Raw genomic sequence first — 20,000 nt, 5'->3', positions numbered from 1 at the left:
ACACACACACACACACACACACACACACACCAGAGGTATGGCAAGAGACAAAAAGAGAACAAGAAGAAAGCAGAGGAGAGGTTTAGAGAGAGGGGGCGAGAGGAGCAGAGTCGAGAGAGAGAGAGAGAGAGAGAGAGAGAGAGAGAGAGAGAGAGAGACAGAGACTAACAATGAGAGAGGGAGTGAAACAAAAGGATGGAAAACTAGAGAGCACCTTGCGATGGGATAACTGTGACCTCCTGCCTCAAGACGTATCGTAACACGCTGTGTGTCAGATCTCCAGCAACCACGGTGCTTTTAATCACTTCAATCAACATAGTTGGCGGGGGTACTTCCTCTCACTCTATTCCGTAGTTGTTCGCTCTTACTATGCCTAGTTTACACTACAAGACTTTCAAGTCTGTCTTTGTTGACTCTAGTCTGCAGTTGTTGTGCCAGTCAGCAGTAAAATCTGCTAGTGTTATACTGGGGACAGATTTCTAATCTGTTAGTGTAAACTGCCTCCAGATTTCTAGTCTTCAAGTGTAAACCGCCTCCTGACGCCAGTCGGAGCCACAAATATTATATCAAACATGTTTGAATTTCAAAGTGAAAAGTCTTGTAGTGTATACTGCCTCGTCTGAGTCCGTTGTGTAGTGTATTTCAGTCGTGAAAAAAAATCTTAATGAACCAGTTTTGTAGTGTCAACTCCCCAGTCCTTTCATAATCTGTTAAGATTTTCAAAGTCTTCTAGTGTATCACAGGCATATCTTCTCTCTGATGAAGTATTATTTCTGTTCTTACCATCCTCGTTGTTTACAGTAATATTACCATCTCCATTGTTCACAGTTTCCCATCTTTCGTTGTTTACATTAATATAGTGTAAACTCTTCCTCTTTCCCTCTGGTCTCGTTGAATGGGAGTGAGAGCACAGAAACAGTGTCATCACACAGGCACAGGATTGAAACAGCGGGCAATATGTTTGCTGTTTGGGCTGCTTGTGTTGAATCCTAATGAGCTATCAGACTGTGCAGGAAAAGAGCTTTCTCTTCTTCCTGTCAGACTCATTTTCACTGCTAGGAAATAGAGAAGGACAGAGCACAGCAGCCAAAAAGGCATTTTCTGCTCTTAGTAGAGGCTGGATTATTACAGAGGATATTGCTGCAGTCGGAGTCAGGCATGGCGGTAGATACACATCGAGCTAGCTAGTGCTGTTGTGGACAGAGAGGTCAGGTTCCTTGAGATTTCTATCAAATGTAATGAAAATCCATGTCAAACGTGTAATGACGGTCACTTTTGTTTTACGCAATGACATTTGTCTTGTTGTCTCATCTTCCCCCTGTAACTGCACCAGAGCATAGCGATGACTCAGAACCACTCCAGCCAGAAATACCACAAGCAGTGTCACAAAGTGTAGCCAGGAAGCTAATGTATCAGAATCAGAATCAGAATCAGATCACTTTTACATTTACATTACATTACATCATTTGGTAGACGCTTTTATCCAAAGCAACTTACAATAACACATTCTTGTCAGCAATAGAGAAATCAACTATGCAACACAGTTTTATAACACTTTTATTGCCAGAGTATGCAAGTTACATACAAGGAATTTGTCGTAGTGTCTGTATGCAGCGTAGCGGTCAGGTCAATATACAGAGATAAAGAAGTAGGAAAGATAACTAAAAGACAATCACAACGTTGCAACTGCAATCAAATCAAATATATATACAATATGTACATGAGTGTAGGAGTGTTCCGTGGATATTAAATATGAATTTACATTGAATTTACATGAAATTTACAGTCTGAGTTAAATAGGCATAAATACCACAAGCAGTGCCACAAAGTGTAGCAAGGAAGCACGTTTTGCGTGTTATATTCACAGTGTCCCCCCTGGGGTTAGGTACTGAAATCGGTACTTTTAAGGGTACCGACCAAATTAAATCGGTACTACTACCAAATAGCGATTCAAGTAAAATCCATTGGTACCAAATTTCGGTAGCTTCTGAGAGCGCCTCTGTGTGTAAAATGTTCTAAATAACACTGTTGAAATTGATAGATTTATTATTATTATTATTTTTTTTCAACTGAAATTAAATGTTTGTAATTGCGGAGAGAGTACCAAAAAAAGGTACCGTTGGGTACCGGTACTGAATTCCAGGTAGCGGAATCGGTACCGGTATCAATCAATCAATCAATCAATCAATCAGTTTAATACATGTCCCAGACGGGCACTTTGGTTCACATCAGGCAGTAGTGGTTATTACACATCATTACTAGTTTGAGAGTAGTAATAAAGGCACACTTCAGAATTATAGTAACATTATTACTAGTTTGAAAAAGTAATAAGGCACACTTCAATATTAAACAATACATATCCATTTGTTGCAATATGTACAGATTCCAAAAGACCATCTGCTCCCCTCTTGTCGAGTCGCCACGTGCGCAGCGCCCCGTTGCAAACCAGCTCGTCAACAAACGCAAGTGGCTCGCTGTCAATCAGCGCCAGATGGATGTATCGGAGGAAAAAAAAGGGGGGGGGATCGGTTCAACTGTATCGGTTCAAATGTGAACGGTACCCAACCCTAGTAGCTTTGCCTGCCAGGTAAGACATACCTGAGGCGCATATCACAATCAAGAGAGATGGGACTGGAGAGGACTGATAAGCACTCTGCTTGGGTGAGAGGGCAGGCTGTGTGGGTCATGGAGAACAGTGGACGACCACGTGGACGTCCAGCACGGCCCACAACTGGGCTGGCGTGGACGACGTAGCCACTTCCAGTAAGGAACATGGACCTCAGGATGGCTGAATGGATCCGCACGCCAGGAAGGAGACGGTCTCCTGAACCAGGAAGAGTGTACCAGTAACTGGACAACGCAGACACTCCCCCACCCCCCCACCCCCGAGAGGGGGGGACAGAGAGAGAGAGAGAGGGAAGGGAAGGAGAGAGAGAGGGAAGGGAAGGAGAGAAAGGAAGGAATGAAGGATGGACGTGCACTGTATTTTTGTGCTTACAGTGAAGAGATGCAAGTCACGTAGCTTCAGGCTGGAAACTTTGTTCAAGAAAATTCACTCTTTCTTCCTCTTTCTCTCTCCCTCTCTCTCTCACGCACGCACGCACGCACGCACGCACGCACACACACACACACACACACACACACACACACACACACACACACACACACACACACACACACACACACACACACACACACACACACACACACACACACACACACACACACACACACACACACACAGAGATCTGTCACTGGACACAGCTGGGCCACCCTGCTCGGTAACCTTGGCAACTCCCTGACCAATGACTGGCTGGCAGCATGCCCTTAAAGAAGTGTGACATTGACACAAACACAGAGAAACAGGCACACGCACACACACACACACACACACCACTGCTGCCTACACATCTCCTGTTGACTTTGATTTAAGAGGGCAAACAGGTGTTAGAGAGGGTCCTCTCCGTGAAGAGCACACACACACAAACACACACACAGTAGCCTACAATGGAACTGGTAGACCTATAATACTGCTATAAAAGCTGATATAAGGGGCGAATGACATATAATACTGCTATAGCCTACCAGCTGCTATTAAAAAGATCAAATAAAATAAATGATCGGCATGACGATCGCGATCGGGCTGATATTGCTCATAGACAATCGGCGATTGGTGGCAAACAACAACAACAACAACAACGTGATTGGTGCATCCTATTCACCTTATGTAGAAGAGACAATCTGGCTTGAGAGACTACTGTAACAGGAAGTGTAAACACAATTGGAACAGATACAGATACACTTCCTGTGGCAGAGCTTATCCCCGCAACCTGCCCCCAGTGAGTCACTAGCTTTGACCAGAGACATGATCTCTGGTTTGACCAAGTTAAACAGCCGGCGTTTTGAACGGGAAGTCGTAACACCAACGGGTCAAGTGGGGAATATAAATACATAGGTGAATTAGGAATAGGGTTTTTAGTTGGTGCCCATCATTCTGTCCATGCTGTCTGATCCAAGCTTCCTCTCTCCCTCTCTCTGACCTGCTCCCTTCCCAACTTCTCTTCCTACTTTTCCTTGTTCTCGTTCCCATTGTGTCTGCCTCCATCCATCTCCCTCTCTCCTCGGCCCTGCTCTCTGTATGGAGGAGGAGGAGGGGCCTGTTTGCAATATAAGCGAAGTGATGAAGTTTGAACTTGGAGGGAGAATACTGTATGAGCCAGGCACTTAACACATCCTTGTCATTGAGGGAGAGGCCTCATTTTGCTGCCCCCCCCCCCTCTCTCTCTCTCTCTCCCCCCCCCCCCCCTCTATAAATCCTCTCTCTATGTTTGAATGGATTTTTTTTAATTGTATGGCTTTTAGCCCCAATGGCCAATGCACCCAAGAGTCCATTAAAGTAATAAGAGAATAAATAAATGACACATTACTAAAACATGGTGTTCAAATCCATCGCTGTCTTCTTCTGTGCGCTCTCTCGCCCCCTCCTCTCATCTCTTCCCTCTCACATCTTCAGGCTCATTTATACTCCATTTTCATACAAAAAAATAAATGCGTCCGTTTCAAACGGTGTAATCGTCACTGCCCACATACTTCCGTGCGTCTTTCACGTTGGTATCGTGTTAAGCAATACATCCACCAGTGGGCAGTAGAGAGTCAAATGTGTGAGTGCGTGTGTGGTTCTGCTGCGTTTCATGCGTATCCGTAAGCTTTCAGAGGACGGACAGAAATACGCACGAAATGAACGCAGAGTACGGACAGAAGGCTCTGTCTGTCTCCGTCTTTAACGTAGAGTATAATTGGGCCTTTACCCTGCTCTCCTCTCCACCATGTCCCTTTCCATCTAGGTCCTATAGACTGGCCATTCTTTCTCTAGTGTGTCTATCTTCTCCCTCTTCCCCATCTTCCATCCCTCTCTTTCTCTTACCCTCCACCCCCCATGCCCTCTCCTCTCCCACCTTGCTCCCTCAACACCTCTTCACCCTCCATTTCTCCTGGCCCTCCCGCCCCCGATCTCCCCTCTGCCTCCTCGCAATCCTTCTCTAGAGGGCAGTGATGGACTTTTTCTCTCCTCTCACCCACGGCTTAAGGATCTTTAACGGGCATTGGTTGATTTAACATCAGCCCTACCTGGTGGAGGAATCACCATAATCTTTATCTCCGAAAGTCATTATAGGGTTATATTATAGCATATACATTATACCTTATAGGGTTACATTATCCCGGCTCTTTACCTTTAAGTGGACAGACATATGTAGGAGATGTGAGGAAATGACGGTCGCCTTCATCATCATCTCTAAGGTCATTATGCTAAATGGGCGGATGGTGATGGGGAGGCATTATGTCAAGAGAGAGAGAGGCTTCTTACATGAACGAGTTAAATGAGTTAAACGTGAGAGAAAATTAGCTCATCTCAGTTCTCATCTCTGTGGTATCATCAACCAGCATATAGAGGGATATAGGGAGACATGAGAGAACATGAGAGAGAGAGAGCATGTGTGTGTTTGTGTGTGTGTGTGTGTGTGTGTGTGTGTGTGTGTGTGTGTGTGTGTGTGTGTGTGTGTGCGTGCGTGTGTGTGTGTGTGTTTTCTTGTACAGCTATCTTAGTGAGAACCAATTTGACCTGGGAAGGAAGTGAGGAGATCTTAGGAAGGTGAGTACATTTTGGCTGGTCCTCACTTTCTCACATACCTTCAAAGGGCTGTTTGAAGGTTAAGACTTGGTTTTAATGGTTAGCTTAGAATTGTGTGTTTTATGATGTCATGTCAGTGAGGCATTAGCATCCATGCTCATAGTTTGTTACAGAAGCATTCATATCTATGTGACACAGGTGGCACAAGATAGAATTTGGATAAAGGTAAGGGATATGAAAAAGGAAATCTCTCTCTCTCTCACTCACTCACTCACTCACTCACTCTCACACACACACACACACACACACACACACACACACACACACACACACACACACACACACACACACACACACAGGATATATCAATTGAATCTAGTGTGATACAATGTGAAGGAATCTTGTGTGCTGCAGTTGATTGGTGTGACCTATCAGCTGCATGGGTCAGTTCCATTTCAGCATGGTAATATAATGTAACACATTTGAAAGTCAAATCCATGATATGGATAAATGTATATTATGTTTTTGCCTTATGCCAATGACGGCCATGGCCAGCGGAATTCTGTTTTCAGGTTGTCCGTATGTCCGTCCGTCCCATTCTCGTGAACACAATATCTCAGGAACGCCTTGGGGGAATTTCTTCAAATTTGGCACAACGTCGTCCACTTGGACTCAAGGATGAACTGATTACAATTTGGTGGTCAAAGGTCAAGGTCACTGTGACCTCACAAAAGACAACAGCGTCAGCTGGTACTGTTTTCACCTGTTTTCACTCTCTCTCTCTCACACACACACACGCACACGCACACGCACACGCACACACACACACACACACACACACACACACACACACACACACACACGTCACACACACACACACACACACACACACACACACACACACACACACACACACGTTACGCCCCATGGCCCACATGACTTTTAAGTTGCGGCCGGGCGTTGCAGCTGGTGTGATCCCTCGCTAGACGGTCTCTATTTAATACTTCATTTTATTCGCACATCATATTATGGTTCAGTGATTGGCAAAGTGGAGTCGAGGGACCCCCACATGTCCTCAGTAATTACAGTAATAGTTAATTTCACTCTTATTTATTTTACGAGTCAGCACAGCCATCAAATGCCTATAGCTGCTAAGGGCTCCTGAAAAAAAGGAATGCAGTGATGAACGATGCTGTCTGTCCCATCATGTGACCATGATGCACAGCTGATAATAACTGGAGAGGAGCGCAGCTGAACAACACATCACTTTCATAAAGACAAACTGACACATGGCACTCCTCTCTTCTCTCATAGCACACGGCACAGGGCTCATAATGACAAACTGACACATGGCACTCCTCTCCTCTCTCATAGCACACGGCACAGGGCTCATAACGACAAACTGACACATGGCACTCCTCTCCTCTCTCATAGCACACGGCACAGGGCTCATAACAACAAACTGACACATGGCACTCCTCTCTTCTCTCATAGCACACGGCACAGGGCTCATAACAACAAACTGACACATGGCACTCCTCTCCTCTCTCATAGCACACGGCACAGGGCTCATAACAACAAACTGACACATGGCACTCCTCTCCTCTCTCATAGCACACGGCACAGGGCTCATAACAACAAACTGACACATGGCACTCCTCTCCTCTCTCATAGCACACGGCACAGGGCTCATAAAGACAAACTGACACATGGCACTCCTCTCCTCTCTCATATCACACGGCACAGGGCTCATAACAACAAACTGACACATGGCACTCCTCTCCTCTCTCATAGCACACGGCACAGGGCTCATAACAACAAACTGACACATGGCACTCCTCTCCTCTCTCATAGCACACGGCACAGGGCTCATAAAGACAAACTGACACATGGCACTCCTCTCCTCTCTCATAGCACACGGCACAGGGCTCATAACGACAAACTGACACATGGCACTCCTCTCCTCTCTCATAGCACACGGCACAGGGCTCATAACGACAAACTGACACATGGCACTCCTCTCCTCTCTCATAGCACACGCCACAGGGCTCATAACAACAAACTGACACATGGCACTCCTCTCCTCTCTCATAGCACACGCCACAGGGCTCATAACAACAAACTGACACATGGCACTCCTCTCCTCTCTCATAGCACACGGCACAGGGCTCATAACGACAAACTGACACATGGCACTCCTCTCCTCTCTCATAGCACACGGCACAGGGCTCATAACGACAAACTGACACATGGCACTCCTCTCCTCTCTCATATCACACGGCACAGGGCTCATAACGACAAACTGACACATGGCACTCCTCTCCTCTCTCATAGCACACGGCACAGGGCTCATAACGACAAACTGACACATGGCACTCCTCTCCTCTCTCATAGCACACGGCACAGGGCTCATAAAGACAAACTGACACATGGCACTCCTCTCCTCTCTCATAGCACACGGCACAGGGCTCATAACAACAAACTGACACATGGCACTCCTCTCCTCTCTCATAGCACACGGCACAGGGCTCATAACAACAAACTGACACATGGCACTCCTCTCCTCTCTCATAGCACACGGCACAGGGCTCATAAAGACAAACTGACACATGGCACTCCTCTCCTCTCTCATAGCACACGGCACAGGGCTCATAACGACAAACTGACACATGGCACTCCTCTCCTCTCTCATAGCACACGGCACAGGGCTCATAACGACAAACTGACACATGGCACTCCTCTCTCATAGCACACGGCACAGGGCTCATAACGACAAACTGACACATGGCACTCTTCTCCTCTCTCATATCACACGGCACAGGGCTCATAACGACAAACTGACACATGGCACTCCTCTCCTCTCTCATAGCACACGGCACAGGGCTCATAACGACAAACTGACACATGGCACTCCTCTCCTCTCTCATAGCACACGGCACAGGGCTCATAACGACAAACTGACACATGGCACTCCTCTCCTCTCTCATAGCACACGGCTCATAACGACAAACTGACACGTGGCACTCCTCTCCTCTCTCATAGCACATGGCACAGGGCTCATAACAACAAACTGACACATGGCACTCCTCTCCTCTCTCATAGCACACGGCACAGGGCTCATAACAACAAACTGACACATGGCACTCCTCTCCTCTCTCATAGCACACGGCACAGGGCTCATAACGACAAACTGACACATGGCACTCCTCTCTTCTCTCATAGCACACGGCACAGGGCTCATAACGACAAACTGACACATGGCACTCCTCTCCTCTCTCATAGCACACGGCACAGGGCTCATAACGACAAACTGACACATGGCACTCCTCTCCTCTCTCATAGCACACGCCACAGGGCTCATAACAACAAACTGACACATGGCACTCCTCTCCTCTCTCATAGCACACGGCACAAACCAATAATATCAGCACTGAGACGCAACACCTCCACTTTATTGAACCTTTTGATCACTGACTGAATGGGAGAGACAGGTATATTAGCCTGTGACATGCCTAGCCCCAGGGCTGCAGTGTGTGTCTATGTGTGTGCGTGTGCATGCGGATCACACAGGCCTGTATGTACAGACCGGGGTGTGTGTGTGTGTGTGTGTGTGTGTGTGTGCGCGCGCGCGCGTGCACGCACGAGAGTGATAAAGGAGACAGCTTAGACACTGACCCGTTCTGACATATAATATTATTCTGCTGGAGGGGATCGAAATCTGAAGAGGGAGAAAATCCATACCGCACAGGAGACAACGGTGGCAGGCAGGACTAAGCGGTTTATTGTCTAAGAGAGGAGGAAGGCCGGGGAGAGAGAGACAGAGGGAGACATTAATTTTGGATGGAGAAAGAGAGAAAGAGAGAGAGAGAGAGAGAGAGAGAGAGACAAAGAGTCAGAGTGCGAAAGAGAGAGAGAGAGAGAGATATCAAGCTCTTAACCTCGTATGAATCAAATAGGAACTAGACTGAAGGAGACAAAACACATCCAAAGATATCAGACGGAGAACAAAAGATGTCTGAGTATGACGGATTCCCTCGGTAAGCGAATAACATCATGGCCTTCCAAATAGCCTCAAGGTTGAAGAGGCTATTTCAGGTACTGCTCACAAACGTCAAACTATTTGTCTTTATAAGTAGAAGTCACAACCGGTAAAAAGATGCATAAAACTAGTTCCTGTGGATTTTTTAGCAGAAAAAACGGCAGCATGTGTCAATGCGGTGAAGAGAGGGGAAGAGGCAATACTACAGTATACCACTAGAGTGCACCCTGTAGCCTTTAACATAATGCAGACAGACAGATAGACAGACAGAGACACAGAGGGAAACATAACGAGAGAAACGGGATGGAGAGAGGGAGACGGGGGGTAGAAAGTAGGAAATGGAGTGCCAGAAAAAGAGGAAGAGAGCAACACACAGTGGGAGACAATGGCTGGCACAGAGAGAGAGGGAGAGAGAGAGAGAGAGACAGAGAGAGAGAGAGAGAGAGGGAGAGAGAGAGAGAGAGACAGAGAGAGAGAGAGAGAGAGGGAGCAAGAGGAGAAAAACTATCAAATAAAGAGAGACCTGAGTGTGAAAGAGAGGAAGAAAGAGAGCATCAAATCAGGAGAGACATATTCCAGGGGGGAAGTCCTGGCCCGATGGTGCGTTCTGTGTCACTGCCGGCACTCCAGAGGGGTCACTTCTGTCCAGTCACATTTATCAAAGGGAAGCAGACCCTCCCTCCATCCTCCCTATGTCCAGGCCATGAATCTACTTCCTCTTTACTCCTGCACTCTGCAGCTACGGGGCTCTCCGCTCCGCTCTCCTCTCATGAGCAAATCCATTTGAAATGCAACTGATGTGCTGCTCATCACAGAAACCTCATTTACTTCTTAAAAGCTATCGGCACTGGACCTTGCAAATCTGGGCACCGTTTTATTCTTTGGTGTTTTTGTTCTTTTCTTATTCCCACAGATAACTGGGCAAACGTAGATGACGAGAAGTCACCTCAAGTTCAATTCTCCCTTATCGATCCCAACTGCTTCAGTTGTCGGTGGGTAACGGACTGCATGCAGCTTAACCTGCTACGACCCTGTGTCCTCACACAGGGACGTTACATTTGGGCTTTTCTACACCATAATACTGTTAGCAACAAGCTACGACGTTGCTAAACCTCATCTACTCGTATGAGGACAACAGGACTAAGTACGTCACTTTTTACCAGATTTTTAGGAACACACCACATTGACCAAACAGCTCATCCCTCAGTATTGTTGAGGGATGATGATTTCATCTGATTTCAGATGATGAGGATGAGGATGAAATGGGACAGGTTACAGTAGAGGACGCTGCTGAGAGGTCAGATGAAGCGGCATCAGCGGAGGATAATTGAGAGGGTAACGATCACAAACGATGGCCCAAGAGATGGAGCATTTTGAGGGAGGAGTGACTGGAGGAGGATGCCTCCTGGGTGTTTTTTTTTCACATGAATATAGTCTTAATGTCCTCAACAAGGGACGTTCAATAAAACATGAATGCATTTATTAAGAAATTTCACTGTAATTCATCATCCAGCATCCAAGAGACTTGAAAAAATAAACATAAATAAATGATGTCGTTTGGAGCAGTTTTGCCATGGGGCCAGTATTACTGTCACTATCACTTATCACTATCATTATTGCTCTCTCGACCTACGTTTGCAGAACTTCCTGGAGCAAATGACATCATGCAGGAAGTACTGCGGTTGAATGGGGAGCTCTTGGTCCAGGCAAGATGGAGGGAAGTTAAACATTGTTCATTCGCATATACGTACTGTACTACTGGTTTTGTAATGATACCAAGCTGGTTGAAAATTGGCAAAGTAGAGTTGATGGAGTTTTATCACTCAAATAAGATATTGCTGTGTAGACCTTTTTTTCCTCTGAATGTACTTTTGGAAACAGCTATGGCACTTTTGGCAAAAATGCATTAATGAGACTATAGAGAACTTGTTATATTATAACAAGTGAAAAAAAGTAATTGGAGGTCAACATTACTGATCTAATGACACAACAATGACATAATGAAGAGGAGAATATTCACATCAGTTTTGTAACTGATATTCTAATGAGTTTATTGGCTACAAAAGTTGGTATCTTCATTTTCATTCATTTTTTAAGAGTGATATGCAAGGCACCTAAAGGTTAACCAGAGTGAGAATGTCACCCCTTTATTGAGTCACTCTACCCACAATTACAATATTTATGACAGCATGTGAAGGCAGCATCTGTTTGCTATTGTTGTGACTGTTGACAAGTTGCAGAACAAGTGCAGAAAATCTTGGAGATAATGAGGGAAATATTGGACTTTTGGACCCACAGTGCAATCGTTTGGCTTCATGATTATGCTGCACAAGCTGTTTGGAATAGTTGGGTCTTTTTTGTTGTTGTCATGTTTGAAACTCTACAAGAAAGTGTCTGCTGCAACTTCTAGCTGAAGAAACTGTGCCAGCAAACTGTCTGTATGCTCTATGGACACAGTACCTTCACTGCCAGATCTTCCACATGAGGGTGAGTAAGTGAATAACCCCCAAATCACCTCATTGTTTGCAATTGACAGTGTAAATGTCACAGAAAAAGTTGCTAAAAGCTGTTAAATATGCATAATCGATAAAAGGTATCGCTAGTGTGGCGGCTTATAGATTCCGATGAATTAGGTCATTTGGAATCAGGACTAAATCGGAGCGGTTCTCGATACCCTGCCCTTGGTTAACCTCAGGTGTTGGTGTTAGCTCCTCGCTTTCTAGATTTTGCACCAACTCCATCAACAATCACTTAGTCCATCGTACAAGGCTGAGATAGTTTCTCCACTGGTAGCAGCCTCAAAAGACCAGATGCAATGCAAGACATATTGCATTTCGAGTAATGGGCAAAACTCTAATTTTCTTGCCTCTTGCTGCGAGCGAGTATAACACATACAGTAGTGATTGGCCCAAGGATACATAGCCCACAGCTCATGGCAACGAGCTCATGCTGTTCCTTCCTGTTCATGCTGGGATTCATCAAGTCATTCTGGGAAATGTATAAATCTCCAACTGAAGTAGAATGAGGAAGGCTGGGGAAGGTTGATGGAAAGGTAGCATTTATTTTATGTATTGCAGTTGATTTTCAATCAAATCAATTTGACTATTTTATGAATAAAAGTTTGTAGGCAATACAATTATTGTTTTTGATATAAAGATTTGCTTTGTCAGTGTGTGATCATGGCATGAATGGCAGACAAAATCTGAATCAAATCAGAGGCTGTAGCTATGTGGTTTGCCAGACCTTTGTTTACTAGTTTGTTTCAAGTTGGTAGACTAGACCTAGACGCTGGTGGCGAGGAGATCCTAAACTCTTAACTCCATGCTTTTAATACACTCATTGCTCAGATTACCAATAAAATGCCGATTTATTCATGATGCTGCACACACTACTAATTGATATTCATGCTCAATAAACGCCTCTGCCAATGACGGACGCGTGCGCGCGCGCGTTATTGCCTGCATGCGTGCTCCTATACTGTTGTGTGTGTAGGCTACCGCATCAATCTCTTCATTTTAAAAACACCACACACACCACTTTAATTGCTGCTTCCAACACTGCCGACGCTGCCGAAGCCTGACTCCCATTCAAGTCGGATGCTAATATATTCTAAGGAGGGAGGAGAGATAAAGTGAGACCCTCACTGGGACGGGAGACGGCCAATGCATACAGAAAGTGTGATGCGTGCAAATGAGATGCAGCAGCAGTCAGGTATTTATGATGCAGGGAAATTATCGAGGGGATTAAGTCTTTAACCATGCGCGTGTATCTGTGTATCATTAACATCGTTTAGATAGATTTATCCCCCATCAACTCAGGCAACCCCGTGCCGTGAGCTGGATGTCAAAACAGGACTGGGATTGAGGTGTGCAGCACTGCGAGGGTGTTTGCCATACATACTCCACACACTGTATACAATGTGGGAACGCACAGAGTCTATCAGTCTGATGTCTACTAAGACGGACGATATTTCGCGGTTTCGGCTGTGAAGCGGACGTCGCGCCCCTTCCGTCATTGCTTACAGGAGGGACCTAAAACACCTTCAGTCGTTCAGCTCCAACTCCCATCCTCGCGTCAAGCCGACTGTAAACAACACCCGGGGCCTAAATAAAACTCCTCTTCCTATTGTGCCTTTCACGACCTTCTAGACCAGGGGTGTCAAATATATGGCAGGCAGGGGGCAGAACCGGCCCGTCAAAGGGTCCAAACTGGCCCACAGGATGACTTTAAAGTGTGAAAATGGTACTGAGAAGTTTTTCTATCCAATGTGATGCACGTGTGAAGGCTAAGAGGTACCAGGTTTAGTAGCCTATTCATGTTTTCTGTATTCATCACTAAATGGTGAACTATTTTCATTACTGATTATAGAGAATTGCAATTGTAATGCACAGTTACAGACAGTAGATTTGATCATTATTTGATCGGCCTCTGGTAGCTGTGAAAACGTGTCACCTGTTATTCTTTACACTAAATGAAACGGGAACATTTTGAGATATTATTTAAGCCATTATATAATATATATAGTATTATATAAGACATTATGCATTGATTTTCTTTGTCTCAGCCCACGTGAGACCAAATTGGGTCGTAGGTGGCCCGTGCGCTGCAATGAGTTTGACACCCCTGTTCTGGACTGTCATTGTGTCCTCCTGGCTCAATCCACAATAAAACCAAACTACAGTATTTGTGTTGCCAGAAGTGACAAGGACAATGTTGAGTTAAATTTGAATGCCTTGTACCGTGTAATAAAGAATGTCCTGCACCCGGTTCCCTGCATGCAGTCATCACTTATATTTATCACACAGTCCTTCAAACTCAAACTTTGTTTTACTATCCGTGGATGACTTTCAGTGTGTCGACGTTACTGTGCTTTTAAATTGCCAACAAAATAAAACGACAAATTCAAATCAGGTCTTACCTTGCGAATGCCTTCCTTGGACTCCTCGACGTTGTTGTCGGCGCCTCCGGTGCGGTTAATCATCCGCCACATCTGGGAGTACATGGGGTCTCTCTCGAAGGGGTTCATGGCCTTGGAGCGCACCTGGTCATAAACGGCAGAGTCCAACACTGTACCATAAGGCAGCTCCGTCTGCTTGGACAAGTCCTGCAGAGACCTAGACAGAGAAAGGCGGGGAAAGAGGGTTAGCATCCATGTAGATCTAAAGTACTGTAAGTTACATAAGAAATAAGCAAAGACTTCAATCTGACTTCAAATCCAAACTGGCTATAGACCCTTGTGTTAAGGCTATCCTTAAACCTGCAGTGCAGAACTTTTACATAATGAAAATGTTACACATTCAAGCCCTTTTGCCAAGAGATTTCACACAAGGCTGATTAAGCCTATCACCAGATCCTGTAAATCTCTCTGTATTTCATACTACACCGGAGTTTTCAAATCTCATGTCGGAGAGGACATTCCCGCACTGGCCGGATGAATGCATACTATGCATGGTCTATGGGCAGATCATCCCCACCAGAGACTTCCGTCGGCCAAGTCGGCTGACTTCCAGTTAGCCGTCTGCTAACTTGAATGGGGATAAGTTCAAACGTGAGGCTCTTCTACTCTTTCCAAATGTTGTCGGACCAAATGGATCAAATTTGGATAGTGAAACGAGTCATTTCACGGGGGCTGTGTGAAACTCAAAACAATGTATCCATAGTTTTACGACAGAGTATAAGCTATGGCAGAGCCTATGACGTAAGCACGCATCGAAGGGAGAGATAAAAGTCCGCACTCCAGCTTTAACTTAGGCTATTATGGCCATTTAATAGTAATGATCATAATAATAATGTGAAAATTTATCGTTCCCTGTAGGGAAATTCTCACTATAATTGTCCCCTCTCAACAGTGTGGTGCAGGATGAAAACAGCTCCCCTGAAGCTGTTAGGGACTCAGAGTCTTGCTGAAGGACACTTAAGCAGGGCGTGTGACCCTGGGTCCTCTGGGTGACTGTCTCCATACACACTACACCACCTTGCAGGCTGTAGAGTCTATATCTCAGCTTCTTTACAGTTAAGGAAGCAAAACCAACAATATGCTGTGGGTTTTGGGTAAAACAAGATAGAAAAGACAATAATGAATCCACAAAACAATTAAACAGTTAAAAGAAACACTTTAGACAGCAGTATGCCTCCAGTACAGAAGAACGCTACACTAAAAAGGTGGCTGGTATAACTGCACTAATGGTGGATATGCAATAACTGTAGCAAGTTAAAGGGAACAAAGAAGTGGAATTTAAAAAATGTCAGTCAGTCTAATTTACAGTATCATTCTTTCTCTCTCTCTCCCTCTCTGTGTCTGTCTCTCGCTCATAAAAGTGTCACCTCTAGGGGAACACACGAGCTATTATTAATTATAATGCAACAATGCTTTGGTTGCCTCTCAAACGGTTTGGCCTCTGAGAAATGTCATCGAAGAACCATTACAGGAACTAATGACTGTTGCAAACACACCACCCGTGGCTTTGGGACACACACATTTTGGGAAGGTAAACACACGCGCTGACAGAAACACACAACATATGCCCCGCCCCCCCTTATTGAAGAAAATAAGTGTACAGTGTATTATAGTATTCATTCAGTTGTACAATGCCTTCACAGAACACACTTAAAGAAATATTATTTTATTATTTAGCATTTTGAGTTCATCACATCACAGGAAGCTATGTTAATAAGCCACCAGCCAAATTTGAACGATGATGAACGTCGCAAAGTATATAAATTTAGGTTTGACAGTCATGGCAAAAGTCATGAGAATCAATTAGATTTTAGAGTGTATTTTCTCCCGCGGACTGTGTGGGCGTGTACCGTCTGCAGCAGGTCCGAGAAAGAGAGAGAGAGAAGGAAAGAGAGATGGAGTGTGTGTATGTGTGTGTGTGTGTTTGCGCGTTGCTCGGCGAACACACTCACCGCTGCGCTGCGAGTGCACAGCGCTACTGTGTGTGTGTCAGTGTGTGTGTGCGCGTGTGCGTGCATGCGTGTGTGTGATTCGATTAAATCGTATGACGTGATAAGATCATGCATTTTAGCACCGCGCGCACCGCTCTCTTCAATGAGGAAATGGAAATCGAGACCTTGTAGAAAAGTGTAGATTTTTGGGGTTAGGGTTGAAAGTAATGTAAACCACTTTCTGAGGCACACAATTACTCACATAAGACCCTAAATTTAATATTTAGAAGGTTTTTGTGGATTTTGGTTTCCAGGGACTTTAACAATGGGCAGAAATGTAAGTAGGTACTGTAATGTTTGGTTTGGATTATTACACACACACACACACACACACACACACACACAGATTTTGTTTTATTGAAGATCACGGCTCTTGAAGCCCCGCCCCCCTACCTCCTCACCCTCATATCGTCCTCAACTATCTCTCTGACCCGCTTTTAATGAACTTGGCCACAAACATGAATCTTTCATTGCCGTCAATTAATCTTTGCCCTTAATAATACCCCCCTCTCCATTACGTGTGTGTGTGTGTGTGTGTGTGTGTGTGTGAGTGAGCAAGAGAGAGAGAGAGAGAGCGAGAGAGCGGCGGTAGGGTTGAGCTCAGAGTTTGGTGGCAAAGAAATCCATATCATCTCAATAAACAGGCCTTCCTATTCATTTCATCTTCAAATCACTGAGGGGAGAAGAGGAGAGGCTTTGCTTAATGAGACAATGCAAAGACATGATAAAAGAAGACAAGACAAGAAGGCCTGGTTGATGAGGTCGGCGTGCACTGTGCGGGACAGATTTATTGAAACGACAAAGTAGCTCCAGTCAAAGTAAGATGTAGAGCACAGTGAAGGTGCTTATAGGCACAGATCAGCAGGGTGCAGAACTTGTTTGATTGCCTCCTAACTTTTTATGGAGGTATAAGGCAGGTTGAAGTTTGGCATAGATAAATTCAAAGCACTGGCAATTTAGTATTTATATGTGACTGCAACAGTGTTGATCCTGCCAAGAAATTGCACAAAACGGCTCTCTAGGGGCAGAAAATATGAAATGGGAACTCTGGAGTGCAAGTCGGGGAAATTGAGGGCTGTCACTTCAAAATGCTATATATAACAAGTACAGATCCTGTACAGGCCCACGGTGCGCGTGTCCAATTCCACTAGCTGGAGCAGAAAACCAAGAATTATTGACGGATGGATTTCTGTCCAGTGGGCTGTTTTGGAACATTAGCATAGTGGAGAGGCAAAAACACAGCACTATAGCTTCACCCAGTACGGAGCTACTTCATAGAAACAATTTAAATTCACTTGAACACATTGTAATCACATTAGGTTGAAAATATACTATCGACTATTTTCACAACACACCCTGTCAGCGCCGTGTAAACGGTGCTTGTCGTTTGAATGTGCGTGTGTTTAAATTCACCTCAGCCGCCTGGATGAGTGGAGTCTAAACACCGCCCAGCTAAGGAGACTAGAGGCCATCTCACAAAGCGACACCTCGTTAAGCATTACTTGACTGACTACATGACCTGAATTTGCAGTGCGATGCACTCGGCTGCGCTGTGGGAAAGATTGTGGGAGGAAAACAGAGAAACAAACCAAAAACATGACCTCAAGTTCATCCTTCATATTTACACTTCCTGTGACTCATAAACCTAGTCTGAATCATAATGTGAGTCAAACTAGGTTTGACCAGGTGAGTCAGATTAGTTTGAGCAGGTAAAACAGCCGGCGTTTTGAACAAGAAGTCATGATACAATGGGTCAAGTGGGCGGGGCTACATAAGGGGAATAAGGGTGGGTGACCTTTTTCAAAATGTTCCAAACAGTCTAATTTTGAAATGAAACACCTGAATTATATTTGAACAGTCTTGCTAGTCATGTGCTGCATACAGTATAACCAGGATGTCTGAATGGCTGAATTAGTTCTGCTCTTTTTAGAAAGCCAGGTAAGCTCTGTGCTACAAAGGGTTAAAAAACCAACATGTAAAGCTTTACAGCCCTGAGAGCACAACAGAGTGCTCACTGGCCTCATCATGACTGAAGATGAAAGGCTTTTATTTAAGGAGGGGAATGGAGTCTAAAGGCCAGGACATGTGGAGAAGAAGGCAGGAGAGGAGAGCAGGTGGGTGAGACATCTCATGTTTCAATCAAAAACCATTCAATCATTGGACTTCAATCAAAAAACACTGCCAGCGGCCGTTTCAATTTACGGCACTGCTTTATTAGTGTGTGTGTGTGTGTGTGTGTGTGTGTGTGTGTGTGTGTGTGTGTGTGTGGGTGAGAGAGCGAGTGTGTGTGTCTGTCTGTGTGTGTGTGTGTGTGTGTGTGAGTGTGTGTGTGTGTGTGTGTGTGTGTGTGTGTGTGTGTGTGTGTGTGTGTGTGTGTGTGTGAGTGAGCGAGCGAGTGTGTGTGTCTGTGTGTGTGTGTGTGTGTGTGTGTGTGTGTGTGTGTGAGTGTGTGTGTGTGTGTGTGTGTGTGTGTCTCCCTGTCCTGTGTGTGTGCTACCTCATTTGGCAACCAATTATCTCCCCCTAAGCAGCTCAATGAACACGTAAATGGAGTAAGCAGCAGGTGAATGTATCCAAGAGACAAGAGGCAGAAGATACCTACAGTACAATGAGAGTAGCCTACGTGTGTGTGTGTGTGTGTGTGTGTGTGTGTGTGTGTGTGTGTGTGTGTGTGTGTGTGTGTGTGTGTGTGTGTGTGTGTGTGCGTGTGTGTGTGTTAGAGAGAGAGAGAGAGTGAGAAAGAGAGAGACAGAGAGAGAGGGAGAGAGAGAGAGAGTATTGTATGGGAGACAGAAGAAAGGGAGAGAGAGAGGGAGAGAGAGAGAGAGAGTATTGTATGGGAGACAGAAGAAAGGGAGAGAGAGAGAGGGAGAGAGAGAGAGAGAGTATTGTATGGGAGACAGACACTGTACTTGAATGTGTGAAAGCCAGAGGACACATGCTTAGTGTTCAAATGCTTTGGGGAGATTGGCCAAAGGACAAAGATGGTCTTGGCTGTAGGATTCCGTGGGGACATTAATTTGGGGGAAGCTAGGACCCTGATCAGTCCATTACCTTACTAACAAATGTCTGCTCAGGCACTGCAGGCAGCTGTGCAACCTTCAACAACAACATGCAGTCAGTTACTCAGTGTGGGCCAAAGCCACACGTTACACCCACTGGTTACACCTGCTTCAAGTCTCCGTCCGCAACAGGGAGCTGTGCTACAGCTTAACAGCTCACATGTGCAATGACAACCATTTCTCACCCTTAAACTGCCTGGCACAGCTCATTATGCAATGACTGATAATAGAAGCTTAACATGCTCTGTAGAGTAGATCTATTTTGACATTTTACTTTTGTTTGGATTGTAAATATTGGTGGTTTGCATAATCAGTTGACACT

The 20,000-nt window shown here is 45.1% G+C and overlaps 1 protein-coding gene across 1 annotated transcript in view; it reads right to left on the bottom strand.

The window, feature by feature from the left end:
• grid2 (glutamate receptor, ionotropic, delta 2) overlaps positions 1 to 20,000 on the bottom strand; it is a gene marked incomplete at both ends in the record, with an annotated part of 702,436 nt that overhangs the window by 62,893 nt on the left and 619,543 nt on the right. Inside the window, one exon of the mRNA XM_083643819.1 lies at positions 14,587 to 14,782. Coding sequence (XP_083499945.1) covers positions 14,587 to 14,782 — 196 coding nt within the window. The remainder of the gene's footprint in view (positions 1 to 14,586; positions 14,783 to 20,000) is intronic.

This window comes from Poromitra crassiceps (genome assembly GCF_964638095.1).
Source record: "Poromitra crassiceps genome assembly, chromosome: 10".
Taxonomy (NCBI): Eukaryota; Metazoa; Chordata; class Actinopteri; order Beryciformes; family Melamphaidae; genus Poromitra; species Poromitra crassiceps.
Note: the sequence above shows the minus strand (reverse complement) of the source record. Positions and strands in the feature narration are given on the sequence as shown.